Below are 23,399 nucleotides of genomic sequence, written 5' to 3'. Positions count from 1 at the left end.
AAACTTTATTTCAGTTTATCAAAGAGCATTTGCTGCCACCATCAAACAGCACAATAAAGTGTTTGTGTACTAATGTATCAGTTAACTGCCTTTATTTTTCAAGAAGGGAAGCACATAGCAAGTTTGTAATGTTCATAAAGTAATCTCTAGATCCTTATTCCTAAAGTCGTATGCAAAACACTAAAATTTTCATGCTATGTGACTTTTCCTATGGAAAAGTTTCCTACCTTTCACCAGACTCCCAAAGCATTCTATGGCTCCAAAGACGTTCAAATGCCCTGCCCTTCTCTCCCCAGCCCTAGCCAAACACTGAGCATCACATCCCCCCATGCTTGTATTGCTTCATTTCTAATCCTAGAAAACAACTTGTGATTTGCGAAGTTCATAATTGCACATACACTTCCCCCAGCTCAAATTGTCCCTCAACCTTCTGTCTAAAGATTCCCCATTCATCCTTCAAGGACCAACTGACATGGCAGTCTCGATGAAGGTACCCTGGCACTTACCTCTACTCATAATAATTCTGATGTCCTAGTAGTGCCCCATACAACATGCTTCTTTTTTTCAATATTTCATTTATTTATTTGAAAGAGAGAGAACACAAGCAGGGGGAGGGGCAGAGGGAGAAGGAGCAGCAGACTCCTTCCTGAGCAGGAGCCTGCCGCCGGCCTTGATCCCAGAACCCTAAGGTCATGACCTGAGTTGAAGGTAGATGCTTAACTGACTGAGCCACCCAGGTGTCCCTACATACATGCTTCTAATGGAGAATTTCTCATACAGTAGGATATGTTATGTAAATATTCTTCTCTCTCAATGCGAACTCCCCAAGATCAAGAACTGTGCTATTTACCATCATTTTTAATATCTCAAGCATTCGATATCATCCTTCACATAGTTAAGGCTCAATAAATTTGCTAAATTAATTGATAAATGAATATATAAAAAATGCTATAAAAATAATCAATTAATGACTATTTTGTGACCGTATAACACAAAATACACAAGTAAGGAACAATCTTTTCCCATAATTATCTTCATACCTAGTATTTATTGATTGATCTATTTATGTCCATCTTGGTTCCACAAAGAATCTGATCTACTCCTTACAACATTCTCTCACCTATATATTATTGTCACGATTTTCTTCTTTTATTTTTTTAAGATTGTTTTTATTTATTTTGAGAGCGAGAGAGAGAGAGAGAGCATGAGTGAGGGGGAGGAACAGAGGGAGAGGGAGAAGCAGACTCCCTGCTGAGCAGGGAGCCCAACATGGGGCTCGATCCCAAGACCCTGGGATCATGACCTGAGCAGAAAGCAGAGGCTTAACTGACTGAGTCACCCACGCACCCATAATTTTCTTCTTTAAGTTCAAGTTTTAATGTTTAAATAGTCTGTTCTGCATATAAAAGTAACATATCCTCACTGTTCTGGTATTTTATGTATATTAAATACAATTTTTTAAATCAAGAAAATAGATATCATCCATGCAAGAAAACATATGAATGTCCTACTTTTCAAATGAACATTCTCACTCTCTGAGATTTAGAGTGAGTTGTCCAATATTACAGAGCCAATAATAGAGCTAGAGGAGAATGTATTTTACACTTCGGTCTAAAATACCTTTCTCTAGACTGAAGGTCTGCAGGCCGTGCCGTACGCCAACCCTGTAATATCCAGCTGCTGTCTGTTTTGGTAAATTAAGTTGTACTGGAACACAGTCACGTTCTTTGGTTTACTTGTCTACAGCTGCTTTCACACGACAAGAGCAGAATTCAGACAGAAAGTATATGACCCACAAAGCCGAAAATATTTATTATCTGGTTTCTTACAGAAGAAGTTGGCTGACCCCTACCTTAGTCTACGTCTTTCTTATTTCAGAAACATGTGTTTATTCTGAAGTCTTTAACAGAGAAGAATGATTTCTTCTTTTCAAGAAAATTGTTTTTTTAGATGCTAGACATACAAGAGGTAAAGTGGTAAAATCCATAACGTAAGGAACTCAGTATTAGTATATGTTTTCTTTTAAATTTTGGCTTTATACAACCAAAATATCAAAATGTATATCTGAACCAGAGTGCCCTGCCAATAACCAAAATATTTAGTAGGGAAGGAGAACCATGGAAGGCACTGGGTAAGCTCTGGATAGAGAAGTTTGCTTCCCAGCACTTACACAGCCTTTCCCTCATGTGCCTCCCTTTGGTCTGTCCAAGGATACCCTAGTTGGCCCCAAAAATCCAACTCACCCAACGCTGTTTCCCAAATTTCAGTTCTACTTTCTTAATTTTTTGCCATGAGTAAGTACTAACTGAATGTGTATCTAGTTAATATTCTGTTTATAAATAATGAACTTCAAAAACATTAGCCTTCTCCACAGAATAATCTCTATAAATCCAGGCCTAGTTAAACAGGTTACATTTTTTCTAAAACATACTCAATCACAAATAGATACAAATAGCAGTCAACCAGACAGGACAGACAGACACAACTGTCGAAATTAAAGAAGTCTCTATGTTTTCTCCTTCTCCAGCTACAAAAAAATATTCATCAGCAATTCAATATTCTTTTATGTCATTTCTCCAAGAATGGCCGTAATCACTCTTTACTTAACTCTTATCATCTATAAACTCAAAGACCCCAGAGGGATGTTCTGGGTTAAGTTCGTAAATAAAAAGCTTGATCCACGATGCAATGTCAAAAATGGCATGCCCCATCCAGAACCTGATATACGTACTATATGAGGTAATACATGTGAAACAACTTTGTCAACTGTACTCATTATAACAGTTTGTCAGGAGCTTGCTCACAGAAGAAATTAAGGCAGAAGATACAGAACAAGCTATCCTCTTGGAGTTCAAACACCCAGACTAACCCTAGGCTCTGCCCCTACTCCCTCTATGACCTTGGACAAGTCAGAGGATTCTCTGAGCCTTGGTTTCCACTTTAGTGAATTTTGGATGACCAGATTTCAGGGTTTTACGTAAGATAATGACCTAAGAGTGCCTAACATAGAGTATTCAGTTACTCAGAGCTGTCCAATCCCTCATTGGAGAATATGTCATCTGGTAATAAATTTTACATGCAAAATATAATGTGAAAATGCAAAAAAAATTAAAATATGACTGTCAGAAATTTATATAACCTTGAAAATCTGACAAATGAACACAAAGAGGAAAGAAGTTTGGTGACTTCCAATGCCAATACTATGACTAAACTTAAAATGAGTCAAGATCCCAGAGAACTATCATTCTTTTTAATCAGTAGATTGAAATTAAAATACATACATATGTTTACTAAATCATTTATTAAGCTAATCCAGTATTTATTGAATCAAAAGAACTCTCAATTTAGAGTAGGAGATTAAAGAAACCTCTTTGCAAAAATGGCATTTCAGATGATATCTGAATGGAGTTAGTCAGCAAAGATTAAGAAGAGAGGTGCTCCAGAGCGTGTGCAAAGCCCTGAATTGAGGAAAAGGTTGGCAAAGTCCAAGACCTAAAAGAAGTCCAATGTAGCCTGAGTGAGGAGAGCATTAGAAGGGAACCAAATGAGGCTGTGGAGGTACCTCTGAGATAGGTTAAGGGCTACAGAAGTTGTTCTTTAACACTCAAAGTATTTACAAGAATGAAAAACACTGACATTGGGAATGAAATGCTCTGTTTGACATTTTTTAAAAAACTCACTCTGCCCGCTTTGGAGTATGGATTCAACAGGAAATAAGTGGAAACATGAACATTAATTGGACCAGACAAGAAATGATGACACCTTGATCTTGACCAGTAAAAGCAGCGGTGGAAAACAGAACTCCATGATGATTAGAATGGGAGGAAGAAGAGAAAGGAAGTCCAAGATGTCCAGATCCTAGTTTCACCAATAAGGTTGTGCCATTCCTAAGGTACATATAGGTGGAGGAGGCGTATAGTAAGGGGAGAGGAGGAAATGAAATATAACAGAAAACTGGCTCTCCAATGGACACTGAAGGACACAAATGAAACTGAAGCAATATACATGAGAGCGCTCATCGCATAGAAACAGATGAGATGACTTCAAAAGAAAACCCACATGAGAATAAGAGTAGACATGTACTGACCGCCTAACGTATGCTGGACATGGATTAAGTCCATAGCAAGTATTATCCTACTGAATTCTCCCAACAATCTGTTGGTATCCATTTGACAATAAAGAAACAAGGTCTCACTGGTAATAACTGGATGATCACCAACCCAATCTGACTCCAGATTGAGGCATCTCAATAGAAGAGGTGAGCTCCCTGGCAGAGTCAACCCAGAGGTAGGCAGAAGAGCAACCAGCAAAGAAAAGCCAGAAAAAAACACCAGTCAAAGGTGGTATGGAGAAGCCAGATGCCTAGAACTTTCACAAAAATGAAATACTTTCTCAAAAGTTGCCAGGAGGTGTAATGAAATAGGATTGCTAAATACCCTGAAAGAGAAAGAGAAGTCAGGGGAAAAGACAGATGTCCTAAAAAGGAATAGCAACAACTTCGACAGCAGGCTACCTGGAACTCAGAAGACAATAGAATAAAATCATCAGAGTAATGAGAAAAAACAAACATCAACCTGGAATTGTGTGCTTTGCAAAATTATCTTTTAAGAACAAGAATAAAGACATTCGGAATAAATCAAAATACAAGAGCTGACCTTTTAACATCCCTATTCCAAAAACCTTCTAAAGGATATACTTCATGAACTATGAAAACAATCCCATAAAGAAGATCTAAAATGCCAGAAAGTGGTGAGCAAAGAAATTAATAAACTGCTAAATTTAAACACTGCCTATGAAATAATATCTAATTCATAGAAAATATCTTATTTTTATGTATTTATGTATTTATTTATATGAGAGAGAGAGAGAGAGAGCAAGCAGGGGGTGGGAAGGGGGGCAGTGGGAGAGGGGAGAGAGAGAATCTTAAGCAGACTCCGTGCCCAGCATAGAGCCTGATGCGGGGCTGGATCTCACAACCCTGAGATCACACAAGAGCCAGACACTAACCAACTGACCCACCCACGTGCCCCAATAGAAAATTTTTTAAAGCTCAAAATAAAAATTCTCTAACCAGGGAGGGTAGGGAGGGGAGTGATAGGCGGAATAGTAATCTATGGTCTTAAAATTATTTCAACAGAGAATTAAGACTATAGACAAACTTTAGACCTTGATGGATAAGTATGTATAGCAAAATCTCTAAAATAGAGAAATAAATAAAAACAAATAGAAACAAATAAATAATAGAAAAATAGAAACAAATGTCAAACAATGAGAGGGGAAAATGAAATAAGAAGCAAACAAAACCTTAATCAATCTCTTCAAAGGAATGGGAGGAGAAAAAAAAATGTGTATAAGAAGCAACGCAAATGTTAACAAGAATTGAGATGACAAGTAATCACAGAGCTTCCATCTTGCACAATTCCAAGAGGCACCTTAAAGTCTATGGAACCGACCTAAACTGAAGTACAAAATTCAATAAATGGATTTAAGTAATTTGTTATTATCTTATTAGATTAAAAATAAAATTCAGCTGAAGCTGGCATACCTAAACACAACAACATGGGTGGATTAAAAACAAAAGTGTTAAGAAATAGATATGCTAGACAAATACTAGCCAAAAAGTGAGATAACTACACTAAAACAGAAAAAAATGGACTTTAAGACAAAAGAGCAGGAAGAGGATGACCACATACAAAGTGATAAAGTGCTTATTTAGCCAGGAAGATCTAGCAATTCTAAACTTAAAAGCATGTAACAGGGAGAAATCTGCAAAGTCACCAGCATAGAAGATTATTTCAATCCGTTTCTAAGACAAATAGGTCAGGCAGACAAAACATTAATAAAGGTATAGCTGATTTTAAGGCACAATTAACAAGCTTAAATTTCTGGACACATAAAGATCCTTCAGTTCAGTAAGAGGATACACATTCTTCTCAAGAAAAGAATGGAACATTTATGAAAACTGATTAATTAAAACTGACAATAAAGCAAGTTTCACAAAAATCAAAGAACTGTTGTCACATAGAGCTGTTCTCTAACAATTAGATTACATTAGAAGTTAATAATACAGGGGTGCCTGGGTGGCTCAGTGGGTTAAGCCTCTGCCTTCAGCTCAGGTCATGATCTCAGGGTCCTTGGATTGAGTCCCGCATCGGGCTCTCTGCTCAGCAGGGAGCCTGCCTCCCCCGCCCCTTCTCTGCCTGTCTCTCTGCCTACTTGTGATCTCTCTCTCTCTCTCTCTGTCAAATAAATAAATAAAATCTTAAAAAAAAAAAAAAGAAGTCAATAATACAGGATAATACACATTCATTTGTAAAATTTCCGAGGCACCAATAAATATTGCAAAGGTCAAAGAAGAAACTATATTGGAACTTTTAAAATAGTTATAAATCAAATATAATGAACACGTTACCTATTAAAACCTACGGAATACAGTGACAGCAGTACTTAGAAGGTATTTAATAGCCTTAAGTTCTTACATTTTAAAAAAATGATGACAATTTAATAAGCTAAGTGGTCAACTCAAGAACTTGGAAAGAAAATCAGAATAAGCCCAAAGCAAATAGAAGGTAGGCAATAATAAAGATTATAAATTAATTACATAGAAAATAACACATACACAAAAATAATCCATAAGTTTAAAGTTGATTCTTTTTGAAAACCAATAGATGAGAAAAACCTCTAGTGATCTTGATCAAGAAAAATACAAAATCAGGAATGATAAATGAAACTTAATTATAGAGTCAGCAGAGATTAAAAAGCTAGTAAGAAAATACCATGAATAACTTTATTTATATGAAATGAAATTTATATGAAATGGAAAAAATGATATATATTATATATAAAAATTATGTATCATTTTAGAACTATCTGAAAAAGAAGTAATATTCTGATTCTCATTACTTTTTATTTAAAAATTATATCAGTGGTTAAAATCTCACATCAGGTTTAGATAATTATACAGATAAGTTCTACCATATTTCAAGGAACAGATTTCAGCCTTATACAGACTCTTCTAGAGAAGACAGAGCAGAAATATTCCCCTATTCATTTTACAGATCAATATAAACTTGTAGCCAAAACTAGACAAGGACACTAAGACAAGAAATATTATATACCAATCTTAGTTATAAGCATAAATAGAAAATATTAGAAAACTAAGTCCAGAATATTCTTTTTTTTTTTTTTAATTTTATTTATTTGACAGAGAGAAATCAGAGCTAGGCAGAGAGGCAGACAGAGAGAGGGGGAAGCGGGCTCCCGCCGAGCAGAGAGCCCGATGCGGGGCCTGATCCCAGGACCTCGAGATCACGACCTGAGCCGAAGGCAGAGGCCCAAACCACTGAGCCACCCAGGCGCCCCCAGAATATTCTTTTTAAGAAAGTAATGCAAACACATCATGATCACATTAATTTTATCCCAAAAATACAAGAGGGGTTTACCATAAGGAAAAATATAAATGTCACTTACAACATAAACAGATTAAAGGGCATTTAAAAGTAATTTAAATATGTAGAAAAAGCATATGCTAAAACTCAGTATCATTCATGATAAAACTCTTAGCAGAGTATGTATAGAAGGAAAATTCCTTAATAAAATATCTACCATCATCAATGTCAACAGGGAAAATCAGGAAAAAGACAAGGGTATCTATTATTGCTGTTTCTACTTAACAATATACTTGAAGTCCTATACAGCATAGTAAGACAAGAAAAAAAGAGGGAAAAATAAAACAGCCAAATATAGGGGTTTCAAAGGAAAAACAGCAGAACTGTCATTATTCACACATGATATGACTACCTATAAAGAAAACTCTAAAGAAAAGACAAAGACATTTTTAGAATTAATAAAAGTTAGTGAATAGCTAAATATAAAAATCAATATACAAAAACCAATTACATTTATATATTTAGCAACAAACAATTTGGACATTTAATTTAAAAAACCCATTAAAAATAATAAAAGGGAGTCTGGGTGGCTCAATGGTTAAGCAACTGCCTTTGGCTCAGGTCATGATCCTGGGGTCCGGGGATCCAGTCCCACATCGGGCTCCCTGCTTGGTGGGGAGTCTGCTTCTCCCTCTGACCCTCACTCCTCTCATGCTCTCTCTCTCTCTCTCATTCTCTCTCAAATAAATAAATAAAAATCTTATAAATAATAATAATAACAAAAAATAAGGTATCTAAGAATTAAATCATCAAAAGGCATACAAAACCTCATGGAGAAAATTCCAAAACCTTATTTTGTGATACCAAGTAACAGCCAAAGAAATGAAGAGATGCATTAAGTGCAAATAATCTTATTAAAAATATATTAATGCCTTCTAAGTTCATCATTAGTTTCCAGATAACTTTAATAAAGTCCCTAAAAGGCTTATGAAAGACCTTGATAAGGTTATTTTTAAATGCTATGGAAGAACATAAGCCTCCAAATAGCCAAAAGTAAAACATACATGTACATATGTGACAAAAGAAGGAAGAAAGACTTTACCTATCAGATACCAAAATGTAGTATAAAACATATGATAATTTGGTACTGAGGCAAGGGTAGACAAACTGACCAAAGATGAGAAAAAAGAACTCAGAATGGAAGACCCTTACAGATGTAGAAACTTAAAATATTACAGAAGCGGCATTGTGGATTCCTTGGAAAAGGAGGAACTTTTCGATAAATGATTCTAGAACAAATGGCTATCAAGACATTTATGGAAATGGTAGAATTGGGTCCATGCTGCCCACTCTACAAAATCAACCCCAACTATATTAAAAACTTAAAGGCAAAAGTCAAAACCATGAAAGCCTTTTCAGAAGAAACATATAAAGGCATATCGTCATCACCTTAGAGTAGATATGAAATGTCTAATCATGACACAAAACATGAAAAAGGCACAGGGGAAAAATATGAATATATTAATTTTATGGCTTTCTGTATAGGTCACAACATAAGGGAAAGTGTTTGCAGCATGTATGACTGAGAAATAATTAATATGCAAGAATGTATTAAGAACACCTACAAATCAATAGGAAAAAAACAACTCAATAAAAAAAATTGGGGGTGGGGTAAGACTTCAGGGGAGAACAAACACAAATAATAAACAATACATACATATAAGATTTTAACCTCATTAATTTTCAGGGAAATGCAAATTCTAAGACCTCAGTGAGATACATTTTATATCTTATACTGATTAGATTGATATAATTTGAGACATTTGATAACACCAAAGATGGACAATCATATGTATCAATAGTGATAAACTTTTAAGCTAGAAAGAGTGTAAATTGGTAACAAACTTTGGAAAACAATTTGGCACTATCTTGTCATTTTGAACATTTGCATAACTCTACAACCCAACAACACAGATATCTACCCTACAGATATCAAAAAACATGATCAAGAGATTATCAAAAGATGTTCAAGAAATTGTGTAGTTCAAAAAAAATGACAATTAATCCAAAGGTTCATTAACTTAATCATGAACTAGAAGTGCGTAAGTAAACTGAGACATATTCACCAGCAGTGAAATGAACTAATGCTACATTTAGCAACACGGACAAATCTTAAATACATTAATACCCAATGAAAAAAGTAAGTAACACAAGACAGTGTAAGAATGTTACCATTTTTATACTTCTCTATCAAGTAAAAACCAAACAACTTATTATTCAGAAATGCATATACATGTCATAAAACTACTTCAAAAAAAACAAACAAAACAAAACAAAACAAAACAAAACCCAAGAAAATATTTACCTCTGTCAGGGAAGACAGGGGCATGTGGATAAGAAAGGAACCCACAAGGAGAGGCAAATGATCTGATTCTTAACACTGAGCGGTGGGTCTAGAGGTCTTCATTCCATCACTAAACTTCATCATTTATATATGCTACATGCATTATTTTGTAGGTATCAAGCATTATGAGATACAGTATGTTTTGAAATATTTCATTGGTATTAGACTTAAAATAAAACGGGTATGGGTGGAAGGGTTTAGAAATAGCCAGTGTAGACAGCAATTGACAAAAACTCTTGCTATGAAGGAGGGCAAGAAAGAGAATGGTGCTCAGCAGGGAATGTGAATGAGAATGAGAGTTTTTACTTGGTTTGTTACATTTTTGTTTTGCTTTTAATTATGAAATATTTCAAGCATGGAGTTGTTAACCATAACATTCTATCATTAAAAAAAAATAATAATAAGGCACTGCAGATACTGTTAAAGCAATCTGCGTGACCTCCTCATCACCAAAGTTAAGTAATTATATTCCATCTTGGTTTTTAACTGAGAATTGCTAATGCATGCCTAGGTGCTGAAGGAATTCTCCAGGGGGCAGGAACAACACGTGAGTGCTGTCCACTTATATCAACATTACCTGCCAATGCATCAGCAGCAAGGCACATGCTCTAAGGGGTTATCCACCTGGTGCAGACGGCTCCATGACTCTCTCCTTTCAGCACCCTTCTGAGGAAGAACACACAGAGCTCTTGGATCACAGAGCCAAGTGTTACCAACTGGCATTGAAGTCAGGATCCAACCCATACTCAGAGCATTACCCGAATACTTGAACTAGCTGGCTTAAGCAAAGATGGGAAGAAAGGAAGGAATGAAGGGAGGGAGGGAGGGAAGGAGGGAGGGAGGGAGGAAGGACAGGCTATTTTTTTCTTTAACTTGAACATTAAATATAACAAAAGGATGGCAGTATTTTTCCTAACTAAAATGGACTAACAAACATACTGGTTCGACATGGGACTCCCAGTAGCAAACAGTAAGATCACCGAGAAAATGGAGGAAGTGAGGCAGAGAAAGAAAGAGGTGGTCAGAGTAAAAGAGGGAGGCCTTCATTAGAAAAAATGGAGGAGGACGGTTCCCTGGGACTTGTAAAAGCGGGAAGCTTCATTTTGTTACTAATCAAAAAAGAACTGTTGATTTCTCCCCAAGGGCCACCTCGGACAAAATACAATCCAATACTGGTGTTTCGATCTCAGACACAGTTATCATATAAATCAAAGCCACCTCCTCACGGTCACCAGCAAAGACACTCAACAAGACCTCCTATACGTGCTATTTGATACCTGACTTCAGGCACTCGAGGAATTCCACAGATTTAGCAGAGCCATCGTAATGGTGACCAGTAACAAGGACAGAAGCTACAGGAAGCCTAGACAGTGCATAATTACTGATGACCACTGAATAAGAAAGAAGAATCCCTCTTGCCCTCTTCTTCCACTCCCACCTCTGTACCTTCACTCAAGAGAATTGTGAAATCCATCTACCACTTGCCTCGGGGAGCGGGGCGGGGGGGGGGGGGCGGGGGGGAAGCAGTTCTGTGGTACTTGCTTCCTAAAAAAGCAGTGGATATCCTAGGGCAGTTGAAATAGATCTCACAGTTCCTCTTAGAAGGTACAATAGATTTTCAAGTATTAAGTTATGAAAGGGTTCACCAAAAAAGAGCAAGTGCCCAGTATGAACGCTCCCTCCCCAATGGGCTAAAGTTAATAGATATCAAAGAAAGTCTACAGTCAATTCTCTGACAGCACCACCCATGCTGTGGGACCAGCAGCACCATCTCTCATCTGGATTTCTGAAGCCTCACAACTGGTTCGGGCCACCCACACCGACTCGCCTTGAGATCTGCGTTCTGGGCTGCAGCCAGAGTGTGCCCAGGCACAAATCTGACTGGCAGCACACTGCAAAGGCACCCTATTGCTCAGCCTTACAAGTTCTGGGCTCTCCACTCCTCCCCAGCCTCGCTCAGACCATGCTCTAGTCCCCAACCCAATCACCATGATCAGCTCTCGACCCGTCCAACTTTGCCACTTCACTACCTCTCCATCCCTCAGATCTCAGATCGGGTGTGCCGCCTCAGAGAAGCTTCTCCCGACTCCTCAGCTTGGTCAAATATTCCTACGGCATACTTGTCCAATGCTCAGATGCAGAACTTGGTATTTCTTTGGTTGATTATTCAAGTGAATGTCTGCTTCCCACATTTAGGCAATGTAGGAAGAGATCTATCTCGCTCACCATTTTATTCCCAGCACTCAGCGTGGTATCTGACACATGGTAGATGCTCAATAAATAATTATTTAATTTTAAAACTAAATGAATAACTTTACTGCACATAAATTGTAAGAATAAATATTAAAAAAGTCAAGCGTGAAAATAAGAAAGACAATCATGCATATCTAGTGTCCTTGAAGTAAATGAGCATTACCTATAAATCCAAAACTCTCATTTCTGCTCAAAAAGGACAAATGGAATGTAATTACCATTGCCTCCCAAAGAATCTCTGGTACTAAATTTGAAAGTATATTCATAACAATACTCTCCCAGGTCCAATTTCCCTAATCATTGGAATCCATTCTCCTTTATATTCACGTAGAATACACATGTACACAAATTCCAGTATTCCTATGCTGCAGCTGGAAATGTGAAGTCTGCACTTAGCTATTTTTTAAAGTTTCCTTTCAAGAAATCTAATTCTGGATGTCAACACAACTTATTTTAAAGTCCTTTCTTATTGAATCGGTATAGAACTTCCACCTCGCAACAACAAAGTCATGCTTGCTCTAATTGCGATGCTAACATTGACATTTGTTCTTCTTTCCATCACCACAGTGTCTACCTCTGTAATTTGTCTTGGTTCTCCAAAACATCTACTGAATTAATGAATGAATGAGTAAATGAAAGCTAAGAATTCTTAATAATTCTATTGTTATTCCAGTGAAATACATTCACACTGAAAAAAAATCACACTCATTCATCCCTTTCACTTTCCAAAGCTTTCAAAATTCTTTAGACAATCAGCCCTTATAAACAATTCAGGAATTTTTTAAGTCAGATTTGTTAAAGTAATTGTAGACTATTTCTCACCTTATCCAATGCTACCAAAATTACTAAGGATGAAGGTGGGAGAGGGCAAATGTACATCCCATGTATGAGAAATAATTATACAGAGGCTGGAGAGATAAACTGAGTAAGAGGTTAGGAAAATCAGGGGAAATATGGTGTCAAAAAAAAATTAACCTGTGGCTAACGGTAACCAGATGAAGAATCACAGCGCCCACAAAAGTAGAAAGACATTCAATGGTTTAGGATACCAGTTAGTAGACAATGATGCTCAAGAAGGCATACAACAAAGAATGATCATTCAAACAAGGACTGAAATTGATATTCCTTGGTCTTTGCTTTCCAAACTACAAAACTGGGTTATGTATGAAATTGTTTAGTCAATCTTGAAATATTATTGCCATCTGATGACCAAAACTTTTCCTCTCTGAGTTTAAAGTTGTAGCATTGCAAAATAGTTCTACTATGAATCCCTTATTTTTGAAAGTGAAAGAAAAGTTTTGGGGATACACAGGTTCATAACTGACATTCCTTAAAAAAGGATCTAGAATATCCTCTTTGTTATAAAATCTTAATTCTACAATATAGCAAATACAATCGTACATTAATAAGTTCTTCTTAAGCCTATTTCAACCATCACTTGAATTTTTTGGCTCCTTGTGGAAATTGAAAGCATGTGTTACACACTGAAATACTTGGATGTCACAAAGAAAAAGACATTTCAATCTGAAATCATCAACTCGAGGAGAGGATGGTATTTCTACATTTTTTTCCCTATTTGTGATATAATTACAATAGATTTTAACCAAAGGGGTATCTGGCTACTCCATAACATTTTTTGTTTGTTTGTTTGTTTGTTTGTTTGTTTTTAAAGATTTTATTTATTTATTTGACACACAGAGAGAGAGAGAGAGAGAGAGAGATCACAAGTAGGCAGAGAAGCAGGCAGAGAGGGAGAAGCAGGCTCCCCACTGAGCAGAGAGCCCGATGTGGGGCTCGATCCCAGGACCCCAGGATCATGACCTGAGCCGAAGGCAGAGGCTTAACCCACTGAGCCACCCAGGTGGCCCCTCCATAACGTTTATTACAAAGACTGTATAAGTTTTGCCTAGGATCACAGTATCTTTGAGAGTGTTTTTTTTAAAATGGATTTCTGAATGTATAATAAGGCCATAATAACTATCACATTTCCCTGCTAGCTTTTGAACCAAAAGAGGTGGTTCTGGTGATGGTGATGATAGTGGTAATAATAAAATTACAATGATGAATTCTTGCAGTCTGAAAATATTGTTAAGTATGGTATAAAACCCCTACTAAATTTCACTGGAAAGTTTCAAAGTATTTTTTCAGCTTTAAGATGTAGGCTTTAAGGTCCTGTCGCTTTGTCAAAATGAAGCAGCTACTTAGCAGCAAACACTGCAAAAAAATCTAGATTTCCAGAATTCAGTTAAATAAATAATTTCCTCCACAGTAGCTATCATTTTGGCTCAAGAAACTTTTCACTGCTGAATGATATAATAGGAAGAGTCTGGACCCGCGAACATAAAAAGTATGATTTCCATCCTGACACTGCCATTAGAACACATACTTTTGGAATAGACTAGATTATAATCATTAATGCCCCTGTGGAAATCCTAAAATCAGGAAAGAAAGAAAAAAAAAAAAAGGTTTCCAAAATAGGGACACTGCAGGTGGAATTCCTTGCAGGTGTCCAGACCAGAGCTGACTCCACAGCAGAGGTGAGGAGTCTCTCTTTCTCGAGATCTCTGTAATCATCTTTTGCAATAGCCTTCCTCTGTGTCTGCTCCAGGGGGGACCTTGACACAAAATGCTCAGTCCCAATGTCCCCATACATCAAAATGCTTCTCCTCTCCTTTAAGGATCAAAGCTGATTTGTCCACGAAGCCTTCATTATTCACTTCCCTCCAAAAGAAATAATTTCGATTTGTCTAAACTCCCACAACATAAATGGCCCTCGTCTTTTGGACACTGATTATTAATTACGTATGTGGTTTTCTAGCCTTTCCTGTCAGACTCTATGCTCTCGGGGCAGGACCTATCTCCCAAAAGTCCCTCTCTATCTTACAATTACTAACACAGGGGTTTGAGCATAACAGGTACTACAGGTATCTACTAGGTGAACCATCAACAAGAATTATGATAGGAAGGATCTCCATGGCCAACACATTAAAACCGGAGAGGTAAAACAGAAGCTATGTATGCTACAAGTCTCCAGAGAGGGAGAGGAATAAATAGACCTTCCGAAACCATATATTATCCATTTTTACTCATCATAAGTAGATATAAAAGTAATCAATGACAATGTACACCAACTTGCACGTTTTCAGGTCTTGTTCGTCAGCATTTCACAGAGCATGAAACTGTAGTGTCCAGAGCTGTTATTTCAACATCCTCTTTTCTATAAGCTAGGTCTTTTCCTAGTTTAACAGACCCTAAATATCTTGTATTTAAGTCTTGGCTTGGGAAATTTGAAATTAAAAACCTTCCATTTGGATGCTCTGCAATTCAGCTAAGTACCTCAAAGGGGAATGTTTAAATTAATGGAAGATTAAAGCAAGGAAGAGCATTCTAAAAGGCATTCTCTAATGGGGCTTTGTCACCACCTTCTCTGTTTTATTGGGAAAATAGTCTTTTCCCAGGGGGCTGAAAGTTTATATGCCAAACATCAGTCTAGTTTAACTATTTAAAATTTAAAATGTCAGAGAAAAAAAAAAGTTTGTAATGGAAATGCTGACATGCCATGAAGTAAGGAGGCATAAGCAGGTGCTCCTGGAACCCAGGGTCATAATTCAATCAAGCTGTATTTTGACGTCATCTGTTACAGAAAAAAGCCAAATGGTTTATGAACAGCACCAGAACCCCCGAGATTAAATTACGGCCCTGATATTTAATCATGGGTCTTACTTTGTTATTTTTAATAACACAATACATTTTAACAGTTATTCGTCAACTGCCTTAGCCAAATTGGAACACATGATGACAAGTGAGCTGGATTATGATGTCCATCTCCCATAACCCAAATTTTTATTATGTTTTCAGAAAGGGAAGATTATACACGTTTTCCTCTTCTTAAGAAACATACAGTTGGTACCAACTGATTGAGTCCAAACTTTAATTAAAAGCAGCATGGGGTCCCTGACCAGCGGGTCAGGACATCTGTATTTCTGCCCTATTATAGCCAATAACCAACTGTAAGATTTGGGCAAAAGAAATTTACTCCTCCCAAGCCTTGGCTCTTCACATAAAAAATAACAGAGCATCTCTAAAGTCTTATAAATCTAAATTTCTATAAATTAGTTATTTTAAAATCAATATTGTGTAGTTCCTTTGCGATTCCCTGAGGATCTAAATGCAAAAATTTGATAGCTGAAAAGTTGATGAATTTTTAATTCAATTAAAATGACTCTGATATAAGAGGCATTTTAGCACATGAGGATTTGTAAGCTAAAATTTTTAGAGGCAATCAGCAAATGAAACAGGTTCTCTAAAAAGTAACGTACAAATACTGCTGAACATGTGAAGAGTTGTTTGCAAAACAAATCAATACAGGCACATCCAACAATGGATCGCAGTTAATAAACTACATATAGTAATTACCACCAATGGCAGTCTAGAAAGTCATTCATTAAATGTTAATTGTCACACAAAAGTACAAAAGCATCCATTTGAACAATCTTGTGGCTGCACCTTAAAATAAAATACTTTCTTACGGTCCTGAAATTCATCCATATAAACTGATTTTTAAACACACCTGGGTATTTGATATGCTGATTAACTAGGCCTTTATTTATTTTGGAAATGAAAGCAAACATGACAACCTTTTTTCAACACTTTTGCTACTCCTACAAGTCAGACACTAAATAAAAGATATATATATTGCTTATAGCAGGAGTCAACCAATCTTCTCTAAAGATTAGATGAGTACCTCTCAAACGTCTCTCTCATAAGCATTGGGAGGCATGCGGTTCAAAAATATCAACCTAAAACTCATGCACAAACTCATCATTGAGTCTAAATGGGCTCACTGATTTAGAAAATGGATAACCCAAGTGTAAGCTTATAAACGTGGTGGTCAACTTTGAAAATTTCACTCAGAGTAATAAGAAACCATTGATATAAATAACCTTTTAAAAAAACACAACCCTATGATATGCTATACTTTCTCTAATACTTAGTGCTATCTAATTAACTTGGACTAACACCTGGTCATAAAATATAGCTCATAAAATGAAAAAAATAAGGAAAGGGGGATTTGTTTTCTGTTCCTACCTAGCTTCAGTCTGATGCTCTATCTGGGTGAGATCTGACTTACTCAACATATAGATTTATATTCTAAAGGTTTGGCCAAGAACATTTTGGTTCAAGACTTGTAAACTGAAGAACATTTCAAAACACACCATGTTCCTTATTAGGCAACTTGAGATCTGTTATCTTGGCTTATGGGAACAGATCTAAATAGCATCATAATACTAAATGTTGAAAATCACAGGCCTGGGGCCACCAGGACTCAACTCTATGCCTTGGACGAGGCTGCAAACTTCCAATATAAAATGTAGTTTACCATTAGGAGTAAATGTTTGATCTGTAAAGCTTACAAAATTACTTTGTTTATCATAGCAGATGAAAGCAAAAAGGAATAATTTTAAGCTCAAAACAAAACTGTTTATATGACAGTCTTTACTGCTCCATGATTCTAAGCATTTAAGACAGATTCGAGCAATTAACAGCATAAACTTTCATTACATAGTTCTATTATATATGTTTATGTGACTTAGCTGTTCATCTGTTATTTAAGTGATTTTCTCATTACAATAGTAGGGTAAAGATAATTTGCTGATGCTGTCAAAAATGTTAAGCATTTCTGTCTCAACAGATCTTGGATCCCCACGCTTGTTTAATGCATTTTATTTACTTAAGTCAGTGTCAAATAGAGTACTGCTTCTTCCTTCTGAATTTAGAAAACGTAACATTTTAAGCACATGTCTGGTAATAGACACATCAAAACTTCAAAACTGCTTATTTTAGCGATGCAGATGGAGTTCAGGATTATTGTTCTTGAATATTAAGTTTCAAAGATCTAACAATGAGCTGCAAAACTTTTTTTTACAGTTAAAAATAGTAAATCTTTATTTTTTAGATATTAGCAGGCGCGATTACCTCAACTTTTGGTTTGATGAGGTACACAAAAATAACTGAAAATTAAGTATTTTCATGGGCACCCATGCAGACTGTCTATCCACAACAGAAGGAAAGCACAACTTTCAAAAGATCTCCTATATTCTCCTCATAATAATAATAACAATAATAGGCTGAGTTACAATGCAATCCAACATAAATTAGAAAGCCGGCTTATCTGGATACTAAGGCAGGAAAAATATCACGGTTTATACCATTATCTCAAATATGTTTTTAAAAGTGCTTATCTACTCTAAAGATCAGGAATAATATTACATGCCAAGCCTCAATAATATATTCTCATGTCTACATAATCTTGAAAAATAATCTATATCAGGCTATGTGTGTATGTGTAAAAAGGACACTGAGTTAGGCAGACCTGGGTTTACAACTGATTTATCACTGGCTGCCTTGAGACCATGTCATTGAACATCTTTGAATCTCAGTTTCCTCATCTATGAACTGAGCATGGCAATCCTTGCACCTCATGGCTCTTGTGAGAACTCAAAAGATACAATAAACATAAGGTGCACAGTACGCCACTCGACATATTAAGAAGCACTTAAATTTTGTCAGTGTCATGCCCATCCAAACCTTATTATTCAATTTGGTATCTTGCAAATAATCACAGGGGAGGTCACGTGAAAAGAGATTGATCAACAATCCAAAATACAGTTCTAAATCTTAAAAAGCATTCAAAGGGCACATGCAGAAGCAGTAGCAGCACACACACCCTATACCCCTATTAAGCAACACAGATTACAGAAAAACATAGTAGTGGAGCCAGAGTTATTCCCTTAAAGGATGTGCAGAACCATACAGAATCAGCAGATCAAAACTTACGTTTTAGAATAGCAAGTAAAGGCACAGGTGGGAACCTCAGCTTTCTTTCACTGCACAAGGAAGGCACTGGGCTGTCTACTCCTAAGGGGTTGCTATCCCCCAAATTCTATGATTCTAGTATAATGGGTTTAGTGCCACTTTACTTATTTTTAAATCTACTAAATTACTCCACTCCTTACAAAAAAGCCATACCACCATTGTGAATCGTACCGTACAATAGTAAGGTGGTTTTAAACCGTACACATACATACAAATACACACACAAACACACAGTTAAATGATTCTTTCAACAAATGCCTTTAAGGAGAGATAATTTTTTTTTCACACCATAACCATGAACTCCAACTGTTACGGATAGAAATTAATTCAGGATGCTGACCATTTGAATTTTCTCTGTGATACGAAAAGCACCCATTGGATCAATTTTTTTCTCCCTGAATTTACTAAATTGATGTGTCATTTTGGTGTTATGTGGACAGAGGTTAACTAACCTGTATGACCATCAAAAAATGTTCCTCCTCTTCCAGAAATGACCACAACAAGGATGTGGTGAGTTTGACTGCTGCTCTAAATCGTTCAAACATCCATTCATTTGGCAATCTTTAACAAACACTGAACACCTAAGTAAAACTAAACAGTTACAGGGGGGGAAAGCTCAACTTTTAAACTAAGAGAGAAAGATGTAATATCCATCACAGAGGAACTGTAAATACATGTAACAGATGTGACGAGGGCTGTTCTTGAGTATAGATCATTTTAGTGGCCCAACTCGAAAACTACTATTTAAAAAGATGCCAAAGCTAGTGTGTTTCCCTTTTGCTCATAAAAGACTCAAAGGTAACCAAATAAACTATATTTTTGTTATAATAGAAAATTAACGCCTGTTCATCAATGCATTACAGACCCTAGGTGCATTTTTTTTTTCTTTTGGTGATTTTGCCACCCTACTTTTTAACAAGAATAATTTTTCCAATCATCCAGGCATGTGTATGTTTTTAGTTTGTTTTAAGATCAATGATATAACGGATATTAAATCCCTTTGTATAAGTTACCATATAGGTTACAACTATTTCTTAAAAATAATTCCAGAGCCCACCAATTCATTCTGTTAAGGTCATGGAAGCTCTGAACCACCATGGCTGAATTGTTTTAGTGCTCTCTGCTGAACACCTGCAAACATCAAACAAAAACTGCTGGTCCTTTCCTGGGTTGACAAAAGCCTTTCATGTGAAAAATGCTCCCTGGGAATGTCAGGCTGTAGCTCAGGTTACATTCCATTCTCCCTAGCAGCCTCACCATTTCTTAAGGTGGTAGGGAAAGCCATGTTTGTGAAATGAAAGATGAAAAGGAATATGGCCACACTTTACTTTCATTCCCACATTGCAAATCACAATGGAGCATCCTATATTAATCGATTCAAAAGCTATTGGGAACTTTATGCATGAAATATCACCATGCCTCACTTTGAAGAAATATGGCTGGTTTTGCAAATACGAACAGTTTACTTACTTACAGTCTGGGTCTTTTTTTTCTTAGACCCAAGTTTCAAAGCTACCCATGAAAGGGACATCTGAGGCCACTCAAGACAATGGATATTAACCTGCAGCAAATTTAGAAAATTATTTCTCTGTCCAAAGTTTCCTAGTTCATCCTTCCAGTTAAAGAGCAAAGTACAGTTTTCCTGATTTTTCTATTTGATATTCTTTAAAAGAGATTTATCTTTGTCGTAGAGTGGAAATATAAGTCATTTTTTTCACTAATAGCTCTGTGTTCAAATATGGCTTGAATAGATGAGAAAAACCAACACTACAATCTGTACTCCATATATTATAGTCACCAACATACCACAGTGGATGAATACCCTGCATTTTCAATCCAGCTGCCAGAACAAAATAGCCACTGCACTTTTTTACCTTTACAAGTAAACATTTGGGCCTGAAAACTGCAACTGTGGTACACTGTAACTTAGTGTTCAGCACCTTAAAATAATCACAGCATCCTCATTAGAAATATCATAACATGTCTTACTAAGGATAAAGTCTCTTCTAGGATCATGCATGTGTGTGTGTACTTGTGTGTTTGTGTGTATAGATAGATATAGATATACATTTGTCTTAAGAACTGCGGAAGTTCAATATATAATCACTTACTAAAATGTAATAATACATATTCATACTTATCAAGCCTGTACTCTCTGTAAACATTTAAACATCATAGCAAAGACTTTATTTAAATGTGAACACAAAAAAGGGACCAGATGCACAGTTGTCTTTTTAAATGTAACACAATTTCATGCTCCTAAATTACTTTACTTTATTAAGCCATACCTAAGCTGATACACTTAAGTTATTCCAAATGTATCAGTTTTCACACAGTGCAAAAGAGTTTTTTGCACTTTGAAAGCAGTCTATCTCTGGGCCTTTCTGACATAATCTACTTTTAGATTTAAGCTGAATACACATTTTCTTAAGTAAAATCATAAAGAAAATTACTGTCAGAGATAAAGTTAGTTACTGTTTTGATACTGTTTAACATGAAAAATTAATTTGTCTACAAGAGATACTTATACTGATCTGTACTTCAAAGTTGTGTAGAGACTATAATACCAAAATTTGGAAAGCATAATACCAAGACAACAAAAGATGTGAAGTCCCTTAATGGAAAATATAACAGGGTCCAAGGCAGCAAAACACAAATATATGGCCAATAGTACTTTTAACCAAAGTGGACCACAAAATTTAAAAGATAAAATAGATCTATAGGAGGCATCTTATAGTCTCTAACATTATAAATCAAATTATGGAGATATAACTCAGTCTTATGGGAGCCAGAAGAAAGAGAAGTAACTTATTTGGAAATGAGAAACTTTTAAAAGCCACTGATTTTATAGAAGCATACCAATTATACAAATCACAAAGATGAACAGATTTCTTTCATTGCCAGAGCATCAAATGAAAATTAAGAGATGTGAAATTATATTCAGTAGTTAACAGAAAATTCCACTGGCATCTCACAGCTAAAAGATGTCAACATTTACCAGTCTGACTTAAGAGTGGTACTCAGTCTAATGTACTGTTATTACCACTGCCAGAACTCCTAAAATACTACAGCTGCTTAAAAAGTATAAATGGATCTAAACCTAAACCTAAAGGATAGCAGGCAACCATGTATGCTTCCTTCCTATATGAAACTCACTGGACCAAAAAAAAAAAAAAAAAGAAAGAAAGAAAATTAAGTGAATATCATATTTTCAGTTTTCACTTTAATAAGAGACCTTCAGGGAGTCCCCTATTAAAACTCCTCCTTAGATGCCAGATAATCATTGCGCACACAGATTCCTTTGTGAATAACGCTAACATCTTCTTAAAGCATCACCCAAAGACCTTTCATTTATAAAATGTAAAAGTCCTTCCATATTTGCAACTTTAAATAGAGCAAAAATTCACTGCACAAGGAAATGCTTAGGGAAAAAAATAGCTAAAGCACCAAAAGGAATATTTTAAAGATAAATGAATTCATATTTTGCTCTCAGAGAGCAAGAGGCTCTCTATTTACAGCTAGGGTTTACTATGCAGGATTCATCTGCAAAATTAAGTGCTCACTTCCTTAAAAGGTTTAATTATACATAGTACCTAATAATTAATATTATTTACAAGGGATTTTCCCTTTTTTTGAAAGTTAGTTTTTCCCCTCTATTTTCAAATAAGGAAATAAATTCATTTTCCCCATGTCAACACTGGCCTTATCTGCACATGTCTGATTACAACTGTATTAGAAAATTGCTTTTAAATTAAGTAATGGAATTCTGAGACAGTTTCCTTGATTGATTAAAAAAAAAAGGCCTAATTTTAATTTTGCAAAAGATAACATTTTGTATAAGCTATACTACTGATGGATAATGAAATAACCGTATCATTACAGGCTAAAATTTCAATGACTTTTTCAGAACACTTCAACAGAGCCAAAAATATACAGAGTGAATAAACAGCTAAGAACATTGAACTACACACTAAGAAAAGAATTTACATACTTGAGCCAGTAAAATGTCCACTCGCCAAAGAAGTTGGTCCATTTTTCCCACTGCTCACAGGAGGTGAAAACATCTAAAAGAAACAAAGAAATATTACTGTCGAAAAGAAGACATTTGTGCCTTTAGAGTTTGTCAAAGATCTTTCACACTCTTACCAAATAGCTTAAGAGTTTAGGCTAAAGGTTCCTTTTAGTAAAATACATCACTATCCAACTTAAAACCAAAACAAGCTTAACATTACCAGTCACCGCCCCCCCCCCGCCCCTTTACCACTCTGTTCTTTCTTTTTCCTCAGGTTCATTAGATTGCCAGCACTAGGCAATACTGCTACACTTTAAACAAACACAGTCCCCATAATGTTATCAAGATTCAAGTTGGAGGGCAGCGGCCTCTCTAGAAAACACTAGTTTTATAAAAAAGAAGAACAAAGTTGTTTGTTTTATATTGAAAACCTTGGCCATAAACGTGGCAATGTCCATTTCCATCC

General features: G+C 36.0%; 1 protein-coding gene across 11 annotated transcripts in view; it reads right to left on the bottom strand.

Moving 5' to 3' along the window:
• Positions 1-23,399, bottom strand: part of TCF4 (transcription factor 4) — a 347,099-nt gene that overhangs the window by 319,555 nt on the left and 4,145 nt on the right. For all 11 annotated transcript variants that reach the window (XM_080820860.1, XM_080820864.1, XM_080820866.1 and 8 more), the window contains one exon: positions 22,913-22,985. In XM_080820860.1, coding sequence (XP_080676986.1) covers positions 22,913-22,985 — 73 coding nt within the window. The remainder of the gene's footprint in view (positions 1-22,912; positions 22,986-23,399) is intronic.

Source organism: Martes martes (assembly GCF_963455335.1).
Source record: "Martes martes genome assembly, chromosome: 13".
Classification (NCBI taxonomy): domain Eukaryota; kingdom Metazoa; phylum Chordata; class Mammalia; order Carnivora; family Mustelidae; genus Martes; species Martes martes.
The sequence above is the reverse complement of the archived record's forward strand: the minus strand, read 5'-3'. Positions and strand labels throughout refer to the sequence as shown.